Raw genomic sequence first — 25183 nt, forward strand, 5'->3', positions numbered from 1 at the left:
CGTATGTAAAGATTTACTTTCATTAATTCTTATTTTCCAAGCTTGTGTCCAATTATTTATATTGTCCCTTGCCTGTTGTATCCCATTTTCTCCGACAGCTATAAACGCAGTATCATCAGCAAATGTAGCCATCGTAATATTTTCCATTTGTGGTATATCACATGTGTAGAGTAGATAAAACATTCGTCCCAGTACACCTCCTTGTGGTACACCTGCTTTAGCTTCTTTTATTATAGAGTAAGCTTCTTCTTGTTTGACTCTAAACATTCTGCTTGTAATGTATAATTTTAATAGTTCGGTGTGTTCTTTTGGTAACATTTTCTGTAGTTTATGAACAAGGCCTTCATGCCAAACCTTATCGAAGGCTTGTGCTACATCTAAGAATATAGCTGAGTATACTTTTTTACTTTCGTAGGCTTTTTCAATAACATCTGTTATTCGGTGGATCTGGTCAATTGTTGAGTGATTGTTAATAAACCCAAACTAGTGTGTTGGTATTAGGTTTTTTCTCTCTATGATTATTTCTGGTTGATTTAATTTTTTATTATATGAACTTACATAAATTGTTATTGATAAATATAAAGAACTAATTTCTATAAAACCACCGTTTTTATCTAATTTCTATATATGCCGACTTGGTAGGTACAGTTGTCCTTGACTATATCGCCTTGATATCAGAGCTGGAATCCCGCAAGGGCATAGACAATAATGTAAAACTTCTGAAATTGAGATTCTTAACGCATGGGAACGCGGTTCTGGTCCCATTTTAAGTAGGTGGCCAAGTCCAGATAAAAGCTAATTGGTTTAAGAGGAACTATAAAGTTAACAAAAAAAATTACATCCTCTTAATAGAGTGACTTTATATATGGATTAAAACGTCATCATCAGATTAGATTACGTTATCATTTATACATTTCTTATTGAATATGAACCAAATTAACTTAAAAACGAATAATTCTTAGAAACAGTTTTAAAAATTTAATTTAACTATTGTTAAACAAAATTAACAATTTAATTACTAAATCAAGGTAAATAATTGATATTAATATCTTAGACCTAATCATGTTATTGCTTTTAAATTCAACATGAACTTAATTAGTGTTATCGGGTGGGATATGTAAATGTTGTTTTTTTTCTAAATTGTCTTGACAATTCCCGATATCTATTCGCGCCGCACGATTCACTAAAACGTTAAATGAACCGTTCGTGTTTCTTTGTCGGATTTCGAAGACAGCGTTATAAATATACGGTTTGGTCGAGTCGGCCGATTATTTGTTTGAAATAAAAGCAAGACTGAGTCGTTTTTAGCGCTATACCTAATTCTATTTCTAGTTGGGAGGTATCGGATGACGATGCTAGGCCTGGACCCTGGTATCTGAGAATAGCTCGGCTGTTTGCTATTTTAGACGATACCCGACATAATACGATACTGTGCCAGAACTGCGGATATCTACGCAGTTATATAGGTTAAATATTACCGAAGAAACTCAACTCCCGACTATTTTTCTCATCCCGATTTCGTTTTCGGGACCTCGTATCTCACGCGTTGCATAACACGCGTACCAGGTTTTTCAGTAAGATCGCAAAGCGCCATCTATTCGTCAATACTAAAACTGAAAATTCGATGATTAGAACAAGTTTGATGATTAAATTAAATTTAATACAAAATATATAGGACATTTAAGTACAAGAAAACTTTATGTGCCTGTGAGCATTGGTTCCCTGAAATTTCCATCTATTAATTGTCAAACTAATTGGTAAACATTCTTCTGATAACTTTATTGCAGCAAATTTGAACCACATATTTACTGACTGTGAAGAATAACATGTTCGAATACGAGTCGAAAAGATTTAATCACTAGAGATGAGACTTGGGTTTATCACCATGAAGGTGCAAGACGAATTTTGTTGGCAAAATGCCTCCAAGCTGATAGAACAATAAACCTAAATTATTATTGTAGCTATTAAAGAAGGTGATGTGATAATAACAACTGATAGACAAGAACACCTACAGAAAATCTTAAACAGATAAAGGAGTTTGACACTAAGATAATACGGAATAATAATGAATAAACGGAATACTAAAGTTATGGTGTTGGGAGAACCAAAAATAATAAGTATCTAAATTGTGGTTGTAAAAATAGAAGTAAATGCAAAATATCTGGGTATAAAAATCGAAAGTAATGGAAATGAATACCATAATTGGAAAACCCATGAATTTGTACTTCGATATAAATTCGTAATTTGCAAAAGGGAAATATAAAGTAAATAAAGTAAAACTAAAAAAAGTATACTATAAAGTAAATATATAAATTAAAATTAAAAAACAGTAGAAAGTAATTTACAGACTAACCCAAACTTTCAGTTGCAAAATTAATAACAAGCAGTAGAAATGATATACCTCAGAATAGTCAGGGTTGTAACAAAGATGGTCACAATGACAAGTAAAGAAATAAGAAAAGACCTTAATATTAAATCAATGGAAGAATACATAGAAAATAGAGACAACTGAGTTAGTTGGCACTTCGTAGGGCAAAATCAGAGGACGACCTGAGAACCGCCTAAAGTAAAAATACTGAGCATAGACCAAAAAATCTAAAAAATTTATACATGGAGCAAGAGAGAATAGATACTAATTAGACTCGTATTAGTACTCTACTTCCTAAATCCGGAATTGTTTCAACATAGAACTTCTTCGCCATATTTACCTCTCTCTCTCTCTTATGGCTCTCCTCATATATACAAAAAGTAGATAGTTGCTTAACAGTTATCTTGACTTCCTGAAAATGCATTTGATAGTGACGAAATCCATACATTAAACAAAAATCTAGTAATGATAGAGTAAGGAATAATAAAACTAATAATACATACGTTACTTAAAAAGGTAATGTATATACATACTTTGATGTAGTTTTGACACAATTTGAAACAGAAAAATAAATTAAATACAAGCAGTATGATTTTGCGTTTCTAGATTCATCGGCTCAACCTTGTTTCATTATTTAACAACTTGAAATGTTCACTAATTATATATTTACAGTATCTCTCTGTATGGATGCTCATATGGTTGATCAACGTGCATTAACCAAATAAATAAAAAGTGTACTATAGATAGAATAACAAGACTATAGTAAAATCAGTACATAAAGAAGAGTTATATAAGGTAATCTACTCAAAGAAAAAATACAACAAGTAACATATATAGTGAACAGGCAATAAAATAATGAATGAAAGAATATATATACAAACAAATACACAGAAGGTCAAAAAAATAAGACTGGAGCTGACTACAACAAAATAGTGTGAAAAAATCTATATGGAAAATTATAGCTCTTTTTCTATCTAAATATTTAAAGATCTATGTATTATTTTATGATTGTATATTAATTTATATCCTATATATGCTGGCATAAAAGTGACTTCCAATGAGTTGAGTATTTAAATGTATAAATTTTATTGTGTATGTAACTGAATATCCAAATTTAAGTAATTGTTATAGTTAGTTCTAGAAAGTTTTAAAAATGTAGGTCAATTAACCATATCCTATCTATGTGGGGGTGCACGCGCTATTTGAAGCTTAAAATAGTTTGTTATATCCATTATTAAATAAATACGTAGCACAATTATAATTTATCTGTGATGATAAATAATTATTAATATTTATTTATAATCAATATTGTCGTAAAATCAAAAATAATATCCACGTTGAACACCAAAACGTAATTAATCCTTCATTATAGAACTGTTACAAAAATCGGTACAATATATATTAATCCACCAATCATCAAATTATCAATGGTATAAGTCGAAACGCAGTAATAATCAATAACAAGTTTTAATAATTTGGGTGCAGCTGAATTTACCATTCGAGCTTCAGTAGTGTACTCTTCAGAACTGCGCGTCTGTTACACTATATGGCTGGTTTGGTCTTTTTTGGAGCAACACCTTGTTCAATTTGCTTAATTGACGCCGGTAGGTTCATTCAGTTTTAGCAACATTTAATACACTGCACCTTTCTATGTCATCATATACACGGAAATATTTTATGGTTATGAATATTCCACTTCGGTGTCGGCTCTCTTGGACTAAACCTTAACATTTTGTGCTTGGAATTGTAGTAAATCCACCTCTCATCGAGCAAAAAAAGCCTTGTTTTCTCGTCAAACAATGAAACCGCAAAGTCGAAACATTTCTGAAAGACATTTTCACTCAATTCGTGTAGTTGCCATTTTTCCCCTTAGAGTTTTCCCATCGCATATAAACATCTGGAGACAATTGTTTCATTAACGACTAAGCTCTCCGAAAGTTTTTTGATAATTTGAAGTGAGTTTTCGTCCAACAAAGCTTGCAGTTTATTATCTTCGAACTTGTTTGCGCCTCGCAGGCCGTTCTTTGCCGTTAACATCAAAATCGCCGCTTTTATATCGTTTGATCTGAAATCCATAAGTGAGATATGACGAAACAATATCGCCATAAGTTTCTAAAAACGAATGTTAAAAAAATAATTTTAAATTAATTAAAGATAACTAGTGTACTCTTCAGAACTGCGCGTGATTGAAATGCTTTTTGAAGTCATTTTTTTGACAAAAGGGGAACATGTTTTTTATTATTAATTAACTACATTTTATGATTTTAGATTAGAATTCTAAAATATTTGATATTAATCTTGGATGAATAAAGATTGGTATTAGTTGTCACTACTTCTTTTTAAACTTCATTTGATTATTAAAAAATATATTTTTCTTGCTTCAGAATTATAATCATAGAAAAAAATTTCGTCGCTACGTCATTGAGACTTTTCCCACTCTCCGCTGGTCGGCAACCTCCAGAAATGTAACCATTGGACCGAGCATTTAATTAAATTAATATTAATTTATTAAGTTTTCTCTGAGCAGCATTTACAGAACGAGAACTGGGGAAGAAAGCTGTGGCATCTCCTTTCAACATCTTTCTTCATTGGAATATCTGACATACAGAGTTTGAGTAACGCTGGGGCTAATGGGGAACAACCTTGGGGGACTCTTGCTTTGATTGATTTAGTATTGGAGAGTCTATTACCATTCTTTACTTGAAAGGACCTCTCCAACAAACCCTACTGAAGATCTCATTGATTTATATGTTCCTATAATGGAAATGTAAAGTTAATTTATTTCCATATTTCAAACCAACAACTCTTAATCATAATTAAATTTTGGTATTATACACTTCATAATCAAATTTTACCATGTAATATCTCGTTATCCGAATAAAAACCTGGTCCATTACAAATTGATCGTTACACCACCACAACTTTTCAACAACATTATAATTACTACCACCCCTCGTTTCACAAAGACCATCCCATTGATAATAGCGCAAACACAATCGATTATCAGGGGGGAGTTTAATGCAAGCTTCCTCCTCGACCGCAGTCATCCCCTGACGCCCTTCCGCCGCTTCCGCTACATTTTACCGCGCCGTTCACGGGGTGAATAATATGACTTGCGGGGCTTCCCCAGGTAACTCGACCTCCGACGGCTACGCAACGTCTGTTCGGCTTTTTACTACTGATTAACTCAATTAGACTTGATCATTTCATGGGAAAACTGTCGGATCTCATTGTTGTTCTTCTGTCTGACGGTGTGTATCTATTTTTGTTTCATTAAGAAGATTAATTTTCGTGCATAATATTTCCTATAAAAGATGCGATGAATGAATATTTTTTATTATTATTTAATTATTACATTGTTACTAGTCGTTTCCGACTAACCTACAATTTGTCTTTATGATATCTTAAATCTAGGTATATAACTAGGAGGATCCATCGGCCCTCTCTCAGTCTCTGATGAAATAATGTTTATACATGTCACCGCTGTATTTTTTTATTATATTGTGTCCTGTTCTGGTGGTATCCAAAAGCTGCTATACTGCAAGCTGCAATAGTCTCATGAGAATGGAGTCTCTCCTCATGCCCCCTTGCAATTCTCTTGATTGCTTGACTGCCTAGTATTTGGGTGCGCCCACAATACCTCTCAGGACTGTGTTCAGAAAAAATTGTATTTTATTTTTGTTACTCATTGCAGAACATCCCCATAACTGAACTGTATGTCTATATAGGTTTCAGTACCAGTTTCAGTTTCCAATTAGCCAGTGCATTTTTCTACATTTCAATTCCAGTTCTTTGTGTTTCTTCTTTATACGTTCCTTCCAGCGAAGTTTTGCATCAATTTCATGCATAGTTGCTATATGGAATGATAATATTATTTAATGTTATTAGTGCTTGTACGGTCTGTTTGTAGGTAATGAATAATTAAATTAAGAGAAATTAAAATTATTTATTATTTATCATTAAAACTCTGTTATAATATGTATTTAATTTTTGTTCTGTATTAGATATGCTTTGTACAATCTCAATATGCAAACTAATCACGCAAATGACTAGTATTCTATTGCACTTGTATCAGTACTGAAGCAACACATGTTTGCCACAAATATGCATCTCACAAATTAAAATTAAATTAGACTACTTAAGCTAAAGTTAAGAGTAACACTTATACACTTTACAAGTTCGTGTGGATTGATTCCTTGCTCATTGTTCAGCAACAGTCTTATTTCCACGTTGCAATGACTTGGCAAGCTTCTTTCTGTTTTAGTGAAATCCCATATATCCAATTAAATTTTTTTATTTACTGATAAATCAATTTCTTTGATCTTAGACCCAGTTAGGACACATTGTTTAATAAGCGATTTTGTTGACATTATTTAGTATTTACAGTTGGTGAAAATTTTTAAAAAATCACAGAAAACGTTGCAGCAAAACAACAACAATATTATTTCAAAAGGACAAATGAAAGACAATCTATTAAATAAGTTGTACTGCGTATGGTGAAGGTAATAAATAAAAATCGGCTATACAGAAGTATTAATTCATGAAAAAGCTGATGCCATTTTTGAAAAAGTTCAATAAAATAGGCGTATTTGCTACTGTACACTATTGCTGTCGTTATTAGTATCACAAATTAAGCACACATAAGTGATCGCCCATTTATAAAGTTTTGTCCTTCTGAAACACTCTTTCAAAACAAAAGACATTATAATCTGGCAATTGTTATGTTTGTCAATGAAATGGGAATATAATATATTCAATATTAAATATTCAACATTCCTCTTCATTAATTTTAATGAAAACTTTATTCTACATGAATATTTAATATTTATAATCCACCAAAACAGACAACACTTAATTTATTTTATTCAAATTAAATTTGTTAAAGAAAACTCTTTTCTACAGCACTTAAAAATAACATCTACATAGGAATAACAATAATAACCATAAGTAGTAATAAAGAGATATATTTAAATAACATTAAAGTACACGTATTAACAATCAAGAGCTATTCAATGTATACCTTATATGGAACAAATGTTGCTTTCAATATCACCATATATGCGCTTGTTTTCGGTCTTTTGATGCTGTCAGTTGCCTGAATTTGCCTAAACTCAAAGATTCAGATTCATCTGTTTTAAAAGAATCTGTGTAATAAAACATTACCATTAGAAATTGCATCTTGGGTGAGTAATGTTTTTCCACATTTCGCTCTATAATCATTCGATCTGAGGTACAAAGAACAAATATTCCTGTACTTGTACATGTGTGAAGTGGTATTGGAAGGTAATCCTCTATCATGAGTCAACTGCTTTCAATTGGTCAGATAATGCTTTCCAACTATATTATGTACAATTTACAGAACCTTCCCAATTGAGATAAGCAGCTTAAGCTGAATATCCCTTGATTATATTTTCTAATCAGAAACTATAAAATATTTTTTTCATCATTACTACACGAAAAATGGTGAAATAATGTGGTATAATAGATAATAATAGTATGTCCTTGGTAATTCGAACATTGGGTTTAAATAACTTCACTTTCACACAGAAAACCAGCTGACTTTTATTTTAAACATATGCCACACATTTTTTTTCATGCCCAGTATATATTCGATTAAGCTACAACCTTATCGTAAAAGCTAATTTTTTTTGGTCAGCCATTTTTGCACCTTGAGGGTATAGTCTATTCAAAGTTATTTTGTACATACACCATCTAAATTTGTATCGTCAAAACGTCGCAATGTTACTGCATCCCCTCTGAGTTTTAGTTCAGTTTGGCTTTGACATACAACAAGATTCTAATCTAAATAAAATAATTGAATAAAAATGTTATCAAATATAATTTATTTTAACATTACAGTAAATTTAAGGACTATATTTAATTATACAGCCACAATAGTTTATAAGTTCAAGTTATAAACTCTTATCACTATTGCTTTCAAGACGTTTGCGTACGTCTGACAATCGGACGGCTTTGACAGGCTACTTCCTTCATATGTCCAAACTCATTAGACAACATTGTGTTTCGTTTTAACTAGAATAAAATGAGAAGGAAAGTATTGTCTGATTCTAAAACGAATGTACAAATTACAACAGGCAATACATTAAACATCTTGATGACTTATGTATAGAAAAACTTTGAGTAGACTATAATTGGTAATGCTTCCTAAAAGCACTTCAGCCATTATTTTATTAGTTAAAGAATATTTTGTTATTTGTTAGAAAGTTAACAATTGACTAAGCCAAAGAGGACCTCTTTGGTATCTGTTGTATACCTGAGTTATGGAAAATTTTATTTAAATATATTAAAAATGCACAATAATAATTAATAAATTTAATACTAAAATATTCTTTCAGTCAATTATACTGACCGAAATCACATTGCTTCATTTGCTGACCGCCTATCTAATCCTATTTTTTCAATAAAATCTGAACTTAAAACTTTGTTCATATAATAGAGACGATTTCTACATAAAATTTGTGTTTATATATTATTGCTGGGATTCATTATCCAATTTTTAAGACCATGACGATTAAGACGATGAAGATATAAGTGTACATTTAAGTTATTATAAACAATTAAAGTTTTACAGTTTTTTTAATTCATAGTATGATAAGGTCAAACTCTCAGAATATCTGATCCGTCTGCGAAATTTCAAAACCAACTGATTTTAACTGAAATGTAATATTTTTCATGGCATTTTTTAAACTCTTATTGCTATTAGACAAGTAAATCTGCCAATTAATGATTATTATCAATATTCAACTTTATAACTCCACCTCCAAAGGTTATTATGAAAATTGTTACAATGTTTAATTAAATTTTACGAAACTAATATCGTTATTTTTTGTTTCAGCAACCAACAAAACCCAGACAAGCAACATATGGATTCCAGCGGCTCAGACAGCGAGACAGAGACACACAAAATGACAACGTACAACCCGTCAGGCATGATACCGCCCCAACTGAATCCCTATCCGCCCTTAAACGCGACGGGAATGCCCCAACCACTGTACCAAACGCCGTCTGGTATCCTGCACGACTATCAAACGTTGTGACATTGGCTGACAGTGCCCACAGACAACACGACAAATAATGGTTGCAATGTGTAAATTTAATTTAGAAAAATTATTATCGGAGGCTTAGCAAAACACCCTGTACATTTTCATTTTAAGTTAAACTCGACGTTAAACGTCAATATTATCATATATTATCATCATTCAACACGAAAACAAATCACCAGGCTTCCTCGTAATCTCAATACATTTTAAATCAGACGTTTGAATCACAAAATTGCTTTTCTTAAATCAATAAATGGAGAATTTCGCTTTAATCTGTACAAAAAGTAAGAAAACAAAAAAAAAATGACGAACAGGACTTCTTTTCTTCTATTTTGCCCTGTACAAAAACAAAATAGGTTCAGCCACTTTGGTGAATTGAGTAGGCTTGGCAAGCAAGAAGACATTAGATTAAGTTTAATTTATGTGATATAAATTTGTTGCTGTTGAAATATTGGATAAGTTTATGTAAAACTATCGAAGTTTGTTTTTGGACGAACATTTCGGAAATATTTTTTTTCGCTTTTGACCAACAATGAAAACGAAAATGTTTTAAATCATTAGTTTATTTGTTGAGTCCTCACAAAAGAATGTATATACTTTAATCATAAAGTTTAATTTTAAAAAAATCCTCACATCTGTAAATACACGTAAAGCTTACGACGTAAATCCACATACATCCTTCAAAAGAAGATTTAAAAAAACTGTTTTTCCTTTTTTTTATCTATATATATTTTTTGTTATTAAATATTTGTTTTATTGAACTATCTTGTAAATAAAATGTGATTTTTTAAAAGTCTGTGCTGTTGTTTTTATAAAAACCTTTTTCAATCTATTTTGTAAAGAATAGTTGTATTATAGGTTCTGTCCGACGACCTTTAAAAACAGGAAAGAATGAGAGCAAATCGTTGGTGATTGCGGAGCGGGTGCTTTGCGATAGAGTTAAACTATATCATATCATGCAAAAATGTAAAATAGTGACGCCATACTATATACAAGCATGGTTAAACATAATTGATAAAGTGTCACATTGGTGGAAAACGAAGGTTCTTAATAGATGGGCTGTAAAGTCCCGGGCGTAACAAAGAAAAAACATTTTTCTTTTCCAAAATTGACTTTATTCATCAACATCTCCATCAAAAGCCACGCAATCATTCCAGCGCCCCTCTATTCAATTTCAATACCAGTTTTGTAGAACGATTTATCTTTGGTCTCAAAATAGGCCTGTCACCCGTTGCTGTCCACTCAGATGTTTTGATTTCGGAGTGAAGCAATGGATCCATGTTTCATCCATTGTCACATATCGACGTAAAAATTCCGGTTTGTTACATTTAAATATGGCCAAACACTGCTCAGATTCATCAACACTGTCAGTACTTGGTCAACAGTAAGCACACACGGCACCCATTTTGAACAGAGCTTTAGTGAGATGCTCATGCAATATAAAACCAACACGTTCTTTTGACATCTTTACGATGTTTTCTGGCATTACCACCTCATTTGGACATCCACTTCGTTCTGCATCGTCGGTGTCTTTACGACCACGTTTGAAGACACTCTTTTCAAGCTATTGGTTCGCTTGAACGGTATTTTTTTCCAAAAAGATTGTTTTTAAAATAACAAAAGTAGTGTCACTCTAATCAGATCTCTAAGGGAACTATAACTCACAAACTTATGAGTAGAATATCATGAAATTTTAACAGCTTTCTTTTGAAGTTTAGTACTTACTGAAAAACCGTTTAATGCAATAAGACTAGCTCAATCTATGTGTTAGGGCTGGGACTTTTCAGTCTATATTATTATGATTAGAATAATTGCTACCCAAACCAATTCCAAGCCATATTGCCATTCAATCTACACAAGCGAAGGTACACGTCCTGGATGAGCCAGTGTAGGTTGCGTGTAATGTTTTAAAACAATACATTTTGTTTACTGGGACCTATTTTATTTTTACGGAAAGAAGTTGCGACCTGTTGAATCAGCGATAAAGACAATATTGTCGACCAGCGTACTGTTTTTCTCCTTCAAATAACAAGGACCATATTACATAACACCTTCCTCCCGAAGATAAGATCAAGTGGGTTTACGTGATCGTTATTCCGTCCGGGCAGCTTTTACTTAAAGTAAAATTATTTGCGCATCAATTGTATTTTTGTCCGCTATTTTTCTTTTGATGATCTTCTGAGCTTCAATATATTTTTATTGTAGAACCAGTTTGGAATAGTTTCTCAAGTTTTGGTGACTCCAAATTTCAATAACCTAACATATGCCTGAGAAATGAAACTATTTCAATCCACCTTTGGTGATCGTAAACCCTGAGTAACAAGCTTCTGTCCAAATTCCAGTATACTATGTTAATTCACAGCAACTCCAGTCCACCTTTGGTAGGTTTGCTCACTGACCTCCGATGGTTGTAGGAGGATTAAGAGTGTTTTTCAAAGCATGCAGATTTCCTTATGCAAATAGTTTGTGATTAAGGGATCTTAAACATCTTCAATTCAGTTTTGGTGACCTTTCAGTTTGAACTATAATACTTCTGACTGAGCTCCACTTAACTATGTCAAGGAATGCTTCGAATAATTGTGGAACGGTTGAGATCCAACGTCGACCTATATTTGTTTTATAACAAACTGTTCCTTTTCTTGATTAATAAGCTAATTCCGATTAATCAATCTACTACTGAAACAAGTGGGATTTAAAACAAAACATTTTATTACCCAAAACTAGATTATCTCGCACTATATATATTCTGTTGGATATATAAATAATTGGATGGATGCGCCTATATGTAACATCCACATGTATATATGGTTGCATAAGTCGATATTAAAGTGTAGTTTCTGTGTTGGGGCTTTGACCGAGTTGTTTGTAGGAATAAATGGAGAGCGACTCCTCCTCCTCCGACTAGTTGAATCCAGTGTTTTAATTTCAAACCTGCATCCAACAATTTCGAAATCTCAACATAATTGTGCCCATCTCCATCAATAGAGCTACTGAGGAATGTTTTATTAGTATTCAAATATTGCCAATCTCTTCCGTTTAGAATAGTAGTTGATCTACAAGCAAGTAATAACCCCCAAACAACAAAGAAACCGCGATTTTTTTTTGTTCAAAATTGGCTTTATTCATCAATGTAATCGTAGTAATAGTAATCTCCATCAAGCCACAGAATCATTCCGGTGCTGCTCTAATATTCCAATACCAATTTTTGTAGGACGACTTATCTTTTGCCTCAAAATAGGCCTGAGACCAGTTGCTGTCCTCTCCGATGACGATTGTTTTAATTCCGAAGTGAAGTGATGGATCCATGTTTCATCTACTGTCACTTATCGACGAGAACATTTTGGTTTGTTGCGTTTAAACATGGCCAAACACTCAAAATCATCAACAAGTGAGCAAACGCGTCACACACTTTGAACAGAGATTTCTCATAGTCATATGCTCATGCAATATAAAACCAGCTCGTTCTTTTGATATCTTTACGCAACTTCACTTTTCGATCATTCAAAACGATTTTGTGGATTTTTTTGTTTTCTCACCAGAAAACACACTGAATGACTGATTGAATGAACACACCAAATGACATTTGGACGTCCAATGCGTTATACATCATCGGTGTCTACGACCACATTTGAAGTAAGCAAACTAACATTTCATTCTTGTTTCTAATGGAGCGGAGTCCTTATATCACTTTTCAAGCTATTGCTTTGCTTGAACATTATTTTTCCCATCAAGAAGTACACTGCTTAATTAAAATACCCAATTGTTTTTGATTCATTATTTTAAATTGTTTTGATTCATCATGAAATAACTTTCTTTTGAAAGTTAATACAAACTGTAAAAACAGTGAATGGAATAAAACTAGCTCCATCTATGTGTGAGACCCGTGACTTTTCAGCACCTGTGTTATATATATTGCGTTTTCACATTATTTCATCTTTATCCTGTACACTAATAAAGTTGTAAACGCAAATAAATTGCTGTATTTCTTAAAAGGAAAGAAGGTAGTTGATTTAAGTGATGACTTTATCGTTAGACAAAATTTTTTCTGAGCCTAAGTCGTTTAAGAAAGTTGATGCATTCGTAAAATAATTAATAATAATAATTAATATAATAATTTTTCTTGGTCAAATTAAACTACAAAATATATTTATTTTTGGTATTTCAAAGTCACACAGATAAAGTTACAGAAGGTAAACAATCTCATAACAAATCTCAATCACTTAGATACAAATGAATAGTTAGTATTAACTCAAAACAGGTCATTATTATATAAACGTAACATAGTGAATACCGAGGAACAAAATAACATATACCTCTTAAATATTTAAAGAAATTCATGGTCATTATTTTCTACTCATTTTAAACAGTTGAGAATTAAATTCATAGTCATATCTAGTAGGCCTAATTTCCACGCTATTAATGGTTTATGTTAGCAAATGCTCCTCCATCTTGTTCACGTTAACATAAAGTAAATCTATACAGAGAAAATGGTAAAATTAATTAATATTTAAAGCATTTTAATTGCTGTCAGTCCAGTGACGGTAATATGTCTTCTGGAGACATGTCTTCAAAACTACACTACTATACTAATATTGAGGATTCCTGTCCTCCCAACCTGTACTAAATATAATCAACATCTTTATGGCCAACAACAATAATTGCAAAGTAGTGTTACGATAAAGGCTTTTAAGGTAATAAATTTTATTTCATGACCAACTTATTTGGTAGTTAAAAAAGGGAAATATGACAATTAAATAACGTACTAAAACATTCAGAGTGAAAGTATGAAATCGCAACTAATACTAGTTTATTTAATTTTTCTAGTAAATGGTTATGAACATATATGGTACACTTTTAAGGTAAGGCTTTGATTAAAATAATCAATTTTATTTGGCAATATGCTTTTAACTACTTAAAAAATAAATTTTAATAGTATCTATGTTTTTAATAGTCATTGTGTCCACTGACTAATCTATATTATTAACTAACTCATCATCAATCCATATCCGACGCTTGGGGAGATAGACTTCCCAAACAATACGTTACTGTTGATGTCGCTAAACATTCTGCTGTTCCAGCTTTGGATTATGTTTTTGACTTTTCAGGTCGCTTTCTATGATTTAGGTCCATGTCTTGTTCGGTGCTGTTTTATGTGAGGAATTCATTCACTTTTTATTCGACAGATATGTCCAAACCATTATGATCTACGTCTCTTAATGACTGATGATGAATGACTTACGATTTCGGAGAGAAATATGTAGAATTTGCCTTAGGTATTTCAAAAAACCTCAAGCTTACAAATGTCAGACTACTACAGTATCCAACTATCTAAGCCATAGATAAATATTCGAAGAAGGTCTTTTGGTTTTGATTGTCACATTTCCTCTCTTTCACACGCACCATATTTGGGAAACAAAAGCTACTGTAGCTTGGTCGACTCGGCTTATTATTTCGTCGTTTGATATCTTTTCTATCTTCTATATTACTGATCCCGAATATTTAAACTCCTCTACTTACTCTTACTGATCCCGTTGGGGTTTACAGTAGCAAGCGAACAATTTAGTGATCAAAAATGCTAGAAGCTTCAACGTATCACCGTATACGAAATCAGTCAAGGAATTTGTATCAACATATTGAACACCATGTCTGTTTTTAAAAACTTTTTGCATTATTACATCCACCAATAAGTTGGCATGCAGTAGAGAAACGACATAGCTTTGGCAAACACCAACTTGGACCTCAAATGGATTTGGTGAATGATTTCGTATTCTCACAGACCTAGCGAAACCATCCTAGGAGACCTGAAGAAGTTTAATAGTTTAATAAATTTGGGGGAATATGTTCAGCTTCCAGATCTGCCTATAGCGGGAGCCACATCTAATACGTTCATGCATAAGCTGACATGGCATGAAAGTTTATTTATTAGAATCTATCAAAACATAATCCAACACTGCACCAACATCTTTTGGATTTATCCATTTATTTGGTGCTTCAAAAGGTGTTGGAATACAATGTTACCCACCACAAAGTTATTTGATGAGGTAAATGGCAATAAACATCGTTCATTTTCATTCACTTCTCCATAGCCAAACTTTCCTAATATCTATTCCCAACTAGTTTTAACTGAGCCTGCATATTTGTATCCTCCAGCCAGAGTAAATAGATCGGTTGCTGGAATATAATTTAAAACTTCTTGAAGTCGGTTGTACAATATATGGTCTCACCTTGTACAATATGCCGTCTATCGCGATAAGAGCAACGCGAAGTGATTTAGGCTAGAAATCAATGACACATGGAATACACAAGGTGTACACTTCATTAGCAATGGATATTGTTTCGAATCCAATAATGCGTAGCTCGGAGAAAGCAGCGACTTCGATTTTACATTTTGTCAATTCTAACGCGATAGCATTCCTCTGTCAACATGGGGTAATGCTTGTACATTGCATGCTCCAATGTGAAGCTTTTATCTTGACGACAGTAACTTCGGTAAATTATCTTTTTGTGTATTTTTTTATCCCGAGTCACTAGCACTTTGACTCTTCAATACTGGCGCACTAGCTGCTCCGTGTACGGTAGCATTTGTTCATAGGAGTTTATGGATATCTTCCTTGATGTAGTTACGAATTGAGTAGGCTCACAAAGAAAGAATTGTTCTAATAATTTATCTAAGCATTATAGAAAAAAATATAACGAACTATATTTTATATATTCTTGTAGAATCGACACAGAATTGTTTTCCATTCTGAAGATGAAGAGAGACGACGATACAATATATTCAAGAAGAATCTGGAAAGAATTGAAAACCACAACAGGAGATACAAAGATGGTCAGTTCGCGTGGTACGAAGACCTCAATAAATTTGCGGTTTTTAATGAGGATGAATTCAGAGAAACTTATTTGATGCACCAGGTGCACAAATTCTCCAAGAACTTCACTTTACATATTAATGAACAAGCTAATATACCACAGCATATCGATTGGAGAGAGAAACAGCTTGTGACGCCGGTTAAAAATCAAGGAGCCTGTGGTTCTTGTTGGAGTTTTAGTGCTGTAAGTAACCCTATATTAATTGTTCTATCTTGTCGCCTGTATTGAATTAGCGTTTGTACTACTGTACCAGACTTGGTTTGTGAATGCGTCATTTCCTCAAATTGTCCACGTTTATTTTATAACTCTCCAATTAAACAAATGAATTTGCCAAAGTACTCAATGCTTTGTTCAGAATTATATGTCCGTTCAATCAACCCACAGATGGGATCGATTTACTGTGTTTTTACTTTTCATGTACACCTTCGCCACCAATCCGTAGCTGGCTCTCTGGGACAGTGGTCTATTTCCTCTCTTCCTTTTCTATTTCCTGTGCAATCGCAAGAATGCAAATATTTTTCATCTAATACCGCTACTGTTGGCGATCGGTTACAATTTTTCTGGATCCCAACAATGTTAATCTACTTTTTTACAGACCACCCTCTATCTATTAACTTAATCCATCTCTTTTTAGTGGTTGATCGTTATGTCTTTCGTGGAAAAGCTCGATTTAACCACAAAATTATGCAAGAAAATGGTTCACATATTATTCAATAATTCTTTTTAATTGCATTGTTACTAATCTTTGCCAACTCACCAATTTGTCTTTATGATAGCTTAAATCTGGATATATGTTATAAGTAGGATAACCCATCAGTCCCAATTTAATCTCTACTATAATAATAATTATATATTAACACTGCTGTTTTTTTTTTGATTAAATATAACTCATTGCACTTTTTTCAAAGACAAGATGAAATTGTTTTAATTTTTCTGTCTTTGTGTTATTGAAGTGTTGTAATAGCTCGATACTAACATGATAATGAAGCCTCTTATCATGTCTACTTGCGATTCTCTTGATGTCCTGAGTGACAGTCGGTATCTGATGGTCTCGGTGTAAGTAATCAGTCCTATAGTATCTTAGGGCACTTATTATGCTTATTAGGGCTTAATAGGACTTTATAATCTCTACTATAATAATGATTATATATTAACACTGCTGTTTTTTTAAATGAAATAAGGCTCATTGCACTTTTTTCAAACACATCTGTGTCTGTTTTATTGAAGTGTTGTAATAGCTCGATACTAACATGATAATGAAGCCTCTTATCATGTCTACTTCCGATTCTCTTGATGTCCTGAGTGACAGTCGGTATCTGATGGTCTCGGTGTAAGTAATGAGTCCTATAATATCTGACGGCACTTATTATGCTTATTAGGGCTTAATAGGACTTTATAATCTCTACTATAATAATGATTATATATTAACACTGCTGTTTTTTTAAATGAAATAAAACTCATTGCACTTTTTTCAAACACAAGATGAAATTGTTTTAATTTTTCTGCATCTGTGTTATTGAAGTGTTGTAATAGCTCGATACTAACATGACAATGAAGCCTCTTATCATGTCTACTTGCGATTCTCTTGATGTCCTGAGTGACAGTCGGTATCTGATGGTCTCGGTGTAAGTAATCAGTCCTATAGTATCCGAGAGCACTTATTATGCTTATTACGACTTTGTACTAGAAAAGTAGTAAAATAAATAGTTTTTGAATCTTTTTAATAAACCCAAATTATATAATACCTTAGCTATATTCAGATATTCTCTTGATAATTTCAGCCGATTTCCAAAAATTTGAGACATGTTGTATATTCGACAGACATATCTAAACCATTGTAATTTGCGTTTCTACATTTGTTCCACAACTGTGCATTTTTAATTTCACCTCGAAGATAAACATGTAGTATGTAATAATGCCCGAGTCTCATAGATAATAGAACGATAGTAATTTGACTGAATATATTTATTTAATGTTTTTACGGAAAGAAGCTCAGCTTTGAATATTTCCCAAGTTGAGAGACCGCGTTTATAGCCGAAACAAGATGACAATCAATAAAAATGACAATCACAAGCTTTCCACATCTCATACGTTTCTGCATAGACTGGTAGAGTGTGAAAATACTATCTATACAGCCGCTATTCGGCCTAAACCTTGCTGTCTCGGCTTTTTTCTTGCTTTTTGAAGCCACATTTGTGCCTGTCTCGTGAATACTTTTCCAACAATTGATTGAAGAGTTACTGCTCCATAATTTTTATATTCTTTACAAAATACATTAGATTAGTTTTTCAATATTAGATCAATTGATACCCTTGTCCATACTGACGATAATCCCTCCAATTACCATATTTGCATAAGCAGAATGTGAAGCCACTTAAATAATAATTATTCACCGGCCTTGATCATTTCCAAGTGATAGCATCTCCACGGCTTTACCGTAGTTTAATAATTCTATTACTGTTGATAATTCTTCTATTGTTGACTCGTTATCAGCAATTGAAGTTTCAGAAATATTAATTATTATCCGAATTGGCTCAAAGTGCGACTTGGTCGACTTGTTCTCACCGCTCTATCTCCTGAATGTTTCATACAACGTCCGATATTCACGTTTGGTTGAAGCACTCAATACAGCATTAAATCATTATGAATTATATGGATATTGGCATACAGGAGAAAAATAAAATATCATGAACACCATGCAATATAGTATATCTTGTTAATGTAAATGATGCGACGCTTATATATTGGTCAGTTTACATGCCAAGTCTTGTAGGTAATAGTTCCTTATATTATACATTTTATTTTTTGATTGTTAAAACATGCGATCGATGAAATAGGTGATCTCTCAGACTCCGAAGGATAGGAAACAGTTCATGGTCCATTGACGGGAGAGTTTGTGACGAAAATAGCTGAATTGTTTAATATTTTAAAATTTACAGAACTCAAAACTGGCTGGACTGATACCGTTTTAACAAAAGACGGCAGTGTGGAAGATGCACAAAGTATTAATAAGAGGAAAAATGTAACCGCTAAATCGTAGTTTACATTGTTACCCATAAACGCTCAGGCTTACGCACCTAAAACCTCAAAAGAAGGCTACAATCCGGACTACTTATCTTTTACTATCAATCATGAGGGAGGTTCTGTTGATTATGACCAGCATATTGCTGCCATACTCACAACTAAAAAGGTTCAGCCGTGACTTGTGGAAAATCAGAATATCACGAAAGACAGTAACCAGGACTCAACAGAATTAAACCATTGAGGGAAGTTTTGTAGCTAAGAATGGGGTGTAGATTCTTCTTTCTTGAAGAATAGGATAACAGTCCGTTGAAATCTAGTCAGGCACTCTAAGAATGTATTTCGCAAAGAAATGCAGCTATTTTAAAGCAAATAGTGATAAATAAATAAAAATTGTGCTTCTGTCCGGTGTTTATATTTTTGTGTCTATCTACTGTATGTAAAATGCGATAAATTTTCTTCATTTCAGGTAGGAGCCTTGGAGTCCCTATATGCCCGAAAATACAATAAGCTTATATCGTTAAGCGAGCAATCCTTAATAGACTGTTCATCATCTGCGGACTATGAGACAGATGGTTGTAACTCAGGAATTGTTCAAGGTGCTCTGGAATACGTCCAAGACCACGGTATTGCAACCGAAGACAGATACAAATATCTGGGTTACAAACAAAATTCGTGCCACAAGTTCGAGGCATTTTTCAAAATCTCCGGCTATAAGAACATCGCATACAAGGACGAGAAAGATTTAAAAAACGCGGTTAGCTCCATTGGACCTGTATCCGTATCATTGAATGGTGACCTATTACAACGTTATGCTGGGGGAATCATTGATGGAAATTGTTCTGATAAAATTAATCATGCCGCTGTAGTTGTTGGTTATGGTAGAGAGAACGGACAGGAATACTGGATATTAAAGAACTCTTGGGGTGTTAATTGGGGAGAAAATGGATATTTTCGATTGGGAATGGGAAATAATTTATGTTCAGTAGCTACGCAAGCCTGTTATCCATATTTGTAATGTTTACGTCGTTAATTATCATTGCATATTACCTTAAAAGTAATTAAGTTATTTTAATATACACACATATACAAATAACTAAGTTTAACGTAATATAAAATAATAATTATTCAAACTAGATCTAATAAACAAATATAATTTAAGAAAGCATAACTATCCATTTATAGAAAAATATACAGTTTGGACAGCAGAACCAATATAATAACATATAGAATGTCAACATTATATAATATATTAATTAGTATAGTATAGTATATATATTAGTATATAAGTGAACAATAAACATTAGTATATAAATATTAGATTTAAATAAAAATCATAAAAATAAGTTTATTAAGATATTATGGCGAAGGTATATTTAATTAATATAAATATATATTTTATGATTTATATAAGTGTTTGTTAACGTTTCCTTTTCCACTATGCTCCAGTTCTCCATTAATTATAATTATAATAACACAATTATTAAGATATATTAAGCAGTATAAAATATATGTGCTAAGCTAATTAGGCTGTTTTTAACAGTTTGTTAAAATAAAAATTATCTCCTGGGTTTTTCTCATTATTTCAAAATGTTTAACTTGAAACGATTTTAAAGTACCATACAAGTACTATAAAAATATTGGCTGAAGTAAAAAAAAATACAATTAACCCAAATATGTATAATTATCTTATCCTAAGCTCTATAACAGAACAAAATAAGTTATAAAAAAAATTATCAAAAAATTTATTTATAAAAAACCTTTTTAAAACTATCTATATTAATAATCAAAAATTTAGTCTGAACATCTTTACATATTCTTAAACAATATGTCTCAATTAAAAGCTTTCTAACAAATATAATATTATGATAAGATGATTATCCAAAAAAATATCGAGAGGATATGCTGATAAAATATAAAGATTCCTATAAAAAGGTGTGCGTTTATATTGAAAATTACATCTTACATTAGTAGTTTTAAAAGAAAACTTTGCAGGTAACCACTGTAATAATAAAATTATTATTTCTATAACTCAAAGACAACACTATAGCCATTACCATTAGACATATAATATTGATCAATATATAACAAACTAACAATTTTTTCCTAGACAAAATGAAGACAGTCATAATTTTGGCGTGTGCCATTCTGATGGTAACTGCTTCTGAAGAATTGTGGGCTCAGTTTAAAGTATGTATAACTTATAAAGCTGTTGTTTATGACTCATATTTAACATACATTTTAAGATCAAGCATGGCAAAACCTATGCTACTGAGGAAGAGCACAGTCTCCGTTACAAAATATTTACCCAAAACTTGGCTGATATTGAAGAACACAACAAACAATATGAACAAGGATTAGTTTCATGGTATAAGACTGTAAATCAGTTCAGTGACATGACACCTGAAGAATTCAAGGCAACTTTAACTCTGACTGAATTTAACCAGACTGGAAAAGCTTCCTTACATGTAGTCAACAAAGTTAATATACCCGATAGCATTGACTGGAGACAATATGGCGTCGTTACTGGCGTCAAAAATCAAGGAAACTGTGGATCATGCTGGAGTTTTAGTGCTGTAAGTGTGTTAAAATAATATTATTTATTTTGCTTGGAGCTAGTAGGCTAGTTAGGTATAAGTTAACTAAATATAAAAGTGATTTTTTTCAATATTAAAATATTTCCTAATGATATAACTTGCAATCTAAATTATGTTAATTAATTTTACATATTAATCTTGACCACATTATGGCGAAGGTACTCAATTCTGAATAAAAAGACATTTTTTACTGAAACCTATCAACAATATATAACGTACTTATGTTAATATTTTTTTAAGATATACTGGAATTGACTAAAAACTAAGTTAACTTGCTCAATATAAAAGTGTTTTTGAAGAGATTGTCCTGAAACTGATTGAATTTACACATTGTTTTAAACACAGTGTAAATTGAAATACTTCCTGATCAAATTGATTATATTCCAAATATCACGTAATCTGAATTACTTTTACTGAACTTTTAATTTGAAATTAAACATGATTTTATATATGAACCTACCAATAATTTACTTTCTAAATATCGTATAATATAAATAGGATATCCGAAATTTAAAAGATATTTTTAGATAATCTACAATAGATATCAATTATTTAAAATTGTTCTATTAAATATACGTATTGATTACATTATGGCGAAGGATATTTAGTTTTAAATTAAAATATATACAATTTTATGTTTCAAAGTATCCTCAATACAAAACTTATTTAAATATAATTGTTTAATTAGACTGGAACCCTTGAAGGAATATACGCCCGCCAAAGAGGACAACTAATATCCTTCAGTGAACAAAACCTCATTGATTGCGCTACTGAAAGTAGTGGATATAGCTGCATGGGTTGTAATGGAGGTGTAATCCAGAGCGCTCTTGATTACGTGAGAGATCATGGTATCACAACAGAGGACAGATATTCATACCAAGGGAATCAGGGTAGCTGCAACGTTGGTGATATATATCTAAGAACATCCGGTTACACTGGTATTGGCTATAAAGATGAAAATGCTTTGAAAGACGCCGTTGGGTCTGTTGGTCCAGTATCAGTAGCTGTAAATGCTGACCCGTTGCAGAGTTATGGCGGTGGAGTCCTAAATGTCCAATGTTCCGACTCAATCAACCATGGTGTTTTAGCTGTAGGATATGGTCAGCAAGATGGTCTTAACTATTGGCTGGTCAAAAATTCTTGGGGAGATGGTTGGGGTGAATCAGGATATTACAAAATGGCAATTGGAAGTAATATGTGCGGAATAGCTAATCAAGCATGTTATCCAAACTTGTAAACATTGTGAACATAATTTAAAATAATATATTAAGTAAATATACATTTATTCAAATTATATATGTGATTTTATTAATAAATTATTGTTTTCAAATTTTGTTTGTCTAAAACTCATAACTACTTCTGAAGCACTCAATACACCAATAAATTATTATGAATTATATGGATATTGGCATACAGGAGAAAGATATATTATGAACACCATGCAATAAAGCATATATTGTTAATGTAAATAATGCGACACTTATATATTGGTCAGTTTACTTGCCAAGTCTTGTAGGTTATAGTTCATTATATTACACATTTTCTTTTTTGATTATTAAAACAAGCGATCGGTGAAATATATGATCTCCCAGACTCGTAAAGATAGGAAATAGTTGATGGTCCATTGACGAGAGCGTCTGTGACGAAAGCAGCTGAATTGTTTAATATTTCACGACCGCATGTATCTACAGTAACGACAACATACACAAAACATAATAAAACATAATCTTTAGCATTTACGTAAGGAGCCTTTATAACAAAAGCTAACGCTAAACTGCTAAAAAATGGTGCAACGGTCATAAAACCTGAAGTCTTAATAAGTGGAAGAATGTAACCGCTGAATCAATGTTTACACGCAGGCTTACGCACCTAAAACCTCAAAAGAAGCCTACGATCCGGACTACTTATCTTTTACTATCAATCATGGGGGAGGTTCCGTTATAATTTGAGCGGTAATATTATTACAGCGATGAATATCTTCATATTCTTAATGATGAAGTTCTTAATACATACAAACACTGCTATATTCCAAGATGATAATACACCCATACTCACAACCAAAAAGGTTCAGCCGGGACTTGTGGAAAATCAAAATATCACGAAACAAAATCCATGGCCGGCACAGTGACCAGAACTCAACAAAATTAAACCATTGTGGAAAGTTTTAGAGCGAAGAATGAGGTGTAGACCTCATTATTCTTTCTTGGAGAATAGTATATCGTTCCGTTGAAAACTATTCAGACGCTCTACGAATGTATTTCGCAAAGAAATGCACCCGTTATAAAGCAAATAGTGATAAATAAATAAATATTCTGCTTCTGTCCGGTGTTTATATTTTTGTGCCTAACCGCTGCATGTCAAATCTGATTTTTTCAATTCTTCATTTTGAATTTTCATCATTTCAGGTAGGAGCCTTGGAGTCTCTATATGCTCGGAAATACCATAAGCTTATATCGTTAAGCGAGCAATCCTTAATAGACTGTTCATCATCTGCGGACTATGAGACAGATGGTTGTAACTCAGGAATTGTTCAAGGTGCTCTGGAATACGTCCAAGACCACGGTATTGCAACCGAAGACAGATACAAATATCTGGGTTACAAACAAAATGCGTGCCATAAGTTCGAGGCATTTTTCAAAATCTCCGGCTATAAGAACATCACATACAAGGACGAGAAAGATTTAAAAAATGCAGTTGGCTCCATTGGACCTGTATCCGTATCATTGAATGGTGACCTATTACAACGTTATGCTGGGGGAATCATTAACGGAAATTGTTCTGATAAAATTAATCATGCCGCTGTAGTTGTTGGTTATCGTAGAGAGAACGGACAGGAATACTGGATATTAAAGAACTCTTGGGGTGTTAATTGGGGAGAAAATGGATATTTTCGATTGGGAATGAGAAATAATTTATGTTCAGTAGCTACGCAAGCCTGTTATCCATATTTGTAATGTTTACGTCGTTAATTATCATCGCATATTACCTTAAAAGTAATTAAGTAATTTTAATATACACACATATAAATATAACTAAGTTTAAATTCATTTTAGTATGAATACAAAATTTGATAAAATTATGAAAGCAATAATAGCTGCAAATATGCAACTATAAAAATGTATCTGCGTACATTGTAAGAACACCAGCTATATATATAGTCAATATATGTGTGTGTATGTGTGTGTGTGTGTATCTATATAAATAACGTAAAATAAAATAATAATTATTAAAACTAGGTCTAATAAACAAATATAATTTAAAAAAGC

General features: G+C 32.4%; 2 protein-coding genes and 2 pseudogenes across 5 annotated transcripts in view; all 4 read left to right on the forward strand.

The window, feature by feature from the left end:
- Positions 1-10225, forward strand: part of LOC143203193 (protein sine oculis) — a 76030-nt gene extending 65805 nt beyond the window's left edge. For all 3 annotated transcript variants that reach the window (XM_076415327.1, XM_076415328.1, XM_076415329.1), the window contains one exon: positions 9225-10225. In XM_076415327.1, the coding sequence (XP_076271442.1) occupies positions 9225-9426 (202 nt within the window). In that variant the 3' untranslated portion in view covers positions 9427-10225. The remainder of the gene's footprint in view (positions 1-9224) is intronic.
- A 2780-nt stretch (positions 10226-13005) lies between these two features.
- Positions 13006-20516, forward strand: LOC143203143 (cathepsin L-like proteinase pseudogene; annotated as a pseudogene). Its single transcript, XR_013007284.1, has 3 exons — positions 13006-13062; positions 16150-16482; positions 19790-20516. The product of XR_013007284.1 is annotated as a cathepsin L-like proteinase pseudogene (transcript).
- Positions 20517-21295: 779 nt separating this feature from the next.
- LOC143202083 (cathepsin L) lies at positions 21296-23211 on the forward strand. The gene is made up of 3 exons (XM_076413359.1): positions 21296-21510; positions 21567-21896; positions 22606-23211. The coding sequence occupies exons 1-3, from the start codon at positions 21436-21438 to the stop codon at positions 23152-23154; spliced, it is 954 nt and encodes a 317-aa protein (XP_076269474.1). The 5' UTR covers positions 21296-21435; the 3' UTR covers positions 23155-23211.
- Positions 23212-24148: 937 nt separating this feature from the next.
- Positions 24149-25009, forward strand: LOC143202084 (uncharacterized; annotated as a pseudogene).
- The last annotated feature ends 174 nt before the right edge of the window (positions 25010-25183 follow it).

This window comes from Rhynchophorus ferrugineus, unplaced genomic scaffold, assembly GCF_030347505.1.
Source record: "Rhynchophorus ferrugineus isolate W39M unplaced genomic scaffold, kcgeb_rfMv2 rfM9, whole genome shotgun sequence".
Taxonomy (NCBI): domain Eukaryota; kingdom Metazoa; phylum Arthropoda; class Insecta; order Coleoptera; family Curculionidae; genus Rhynchophorus; species Rhynchophorus ferrugineus.

What these genes read in the sequence shown, in the direction of transcription:
- LOC143202083 (XM_076413359.1), top strand. Translation starts at nt 21,436, where the DNA reads ATGAAGACAGTCATAATTTTGGCGTGTGCCATTCTGATGGTAACTGCT. An exon ending in AATTGTGGGCTCAGTTTAAA is followed by an intron (nt 21,511 to 21,566) that starts GTATGTATAACT and finishes ATACATTTTAAG; the next exon opens with ATCAAGCATGGCAAAACCTA. An exon ending in CATGCTGGAGTTTTAGTGCT is followed by an intron (nt 21,897 to 22,605) that starts GTAAGTGTGTTA and finishes TTGTTTAATTAG; the next exon opens with ACTGGAACCCTTGAAGGAAT.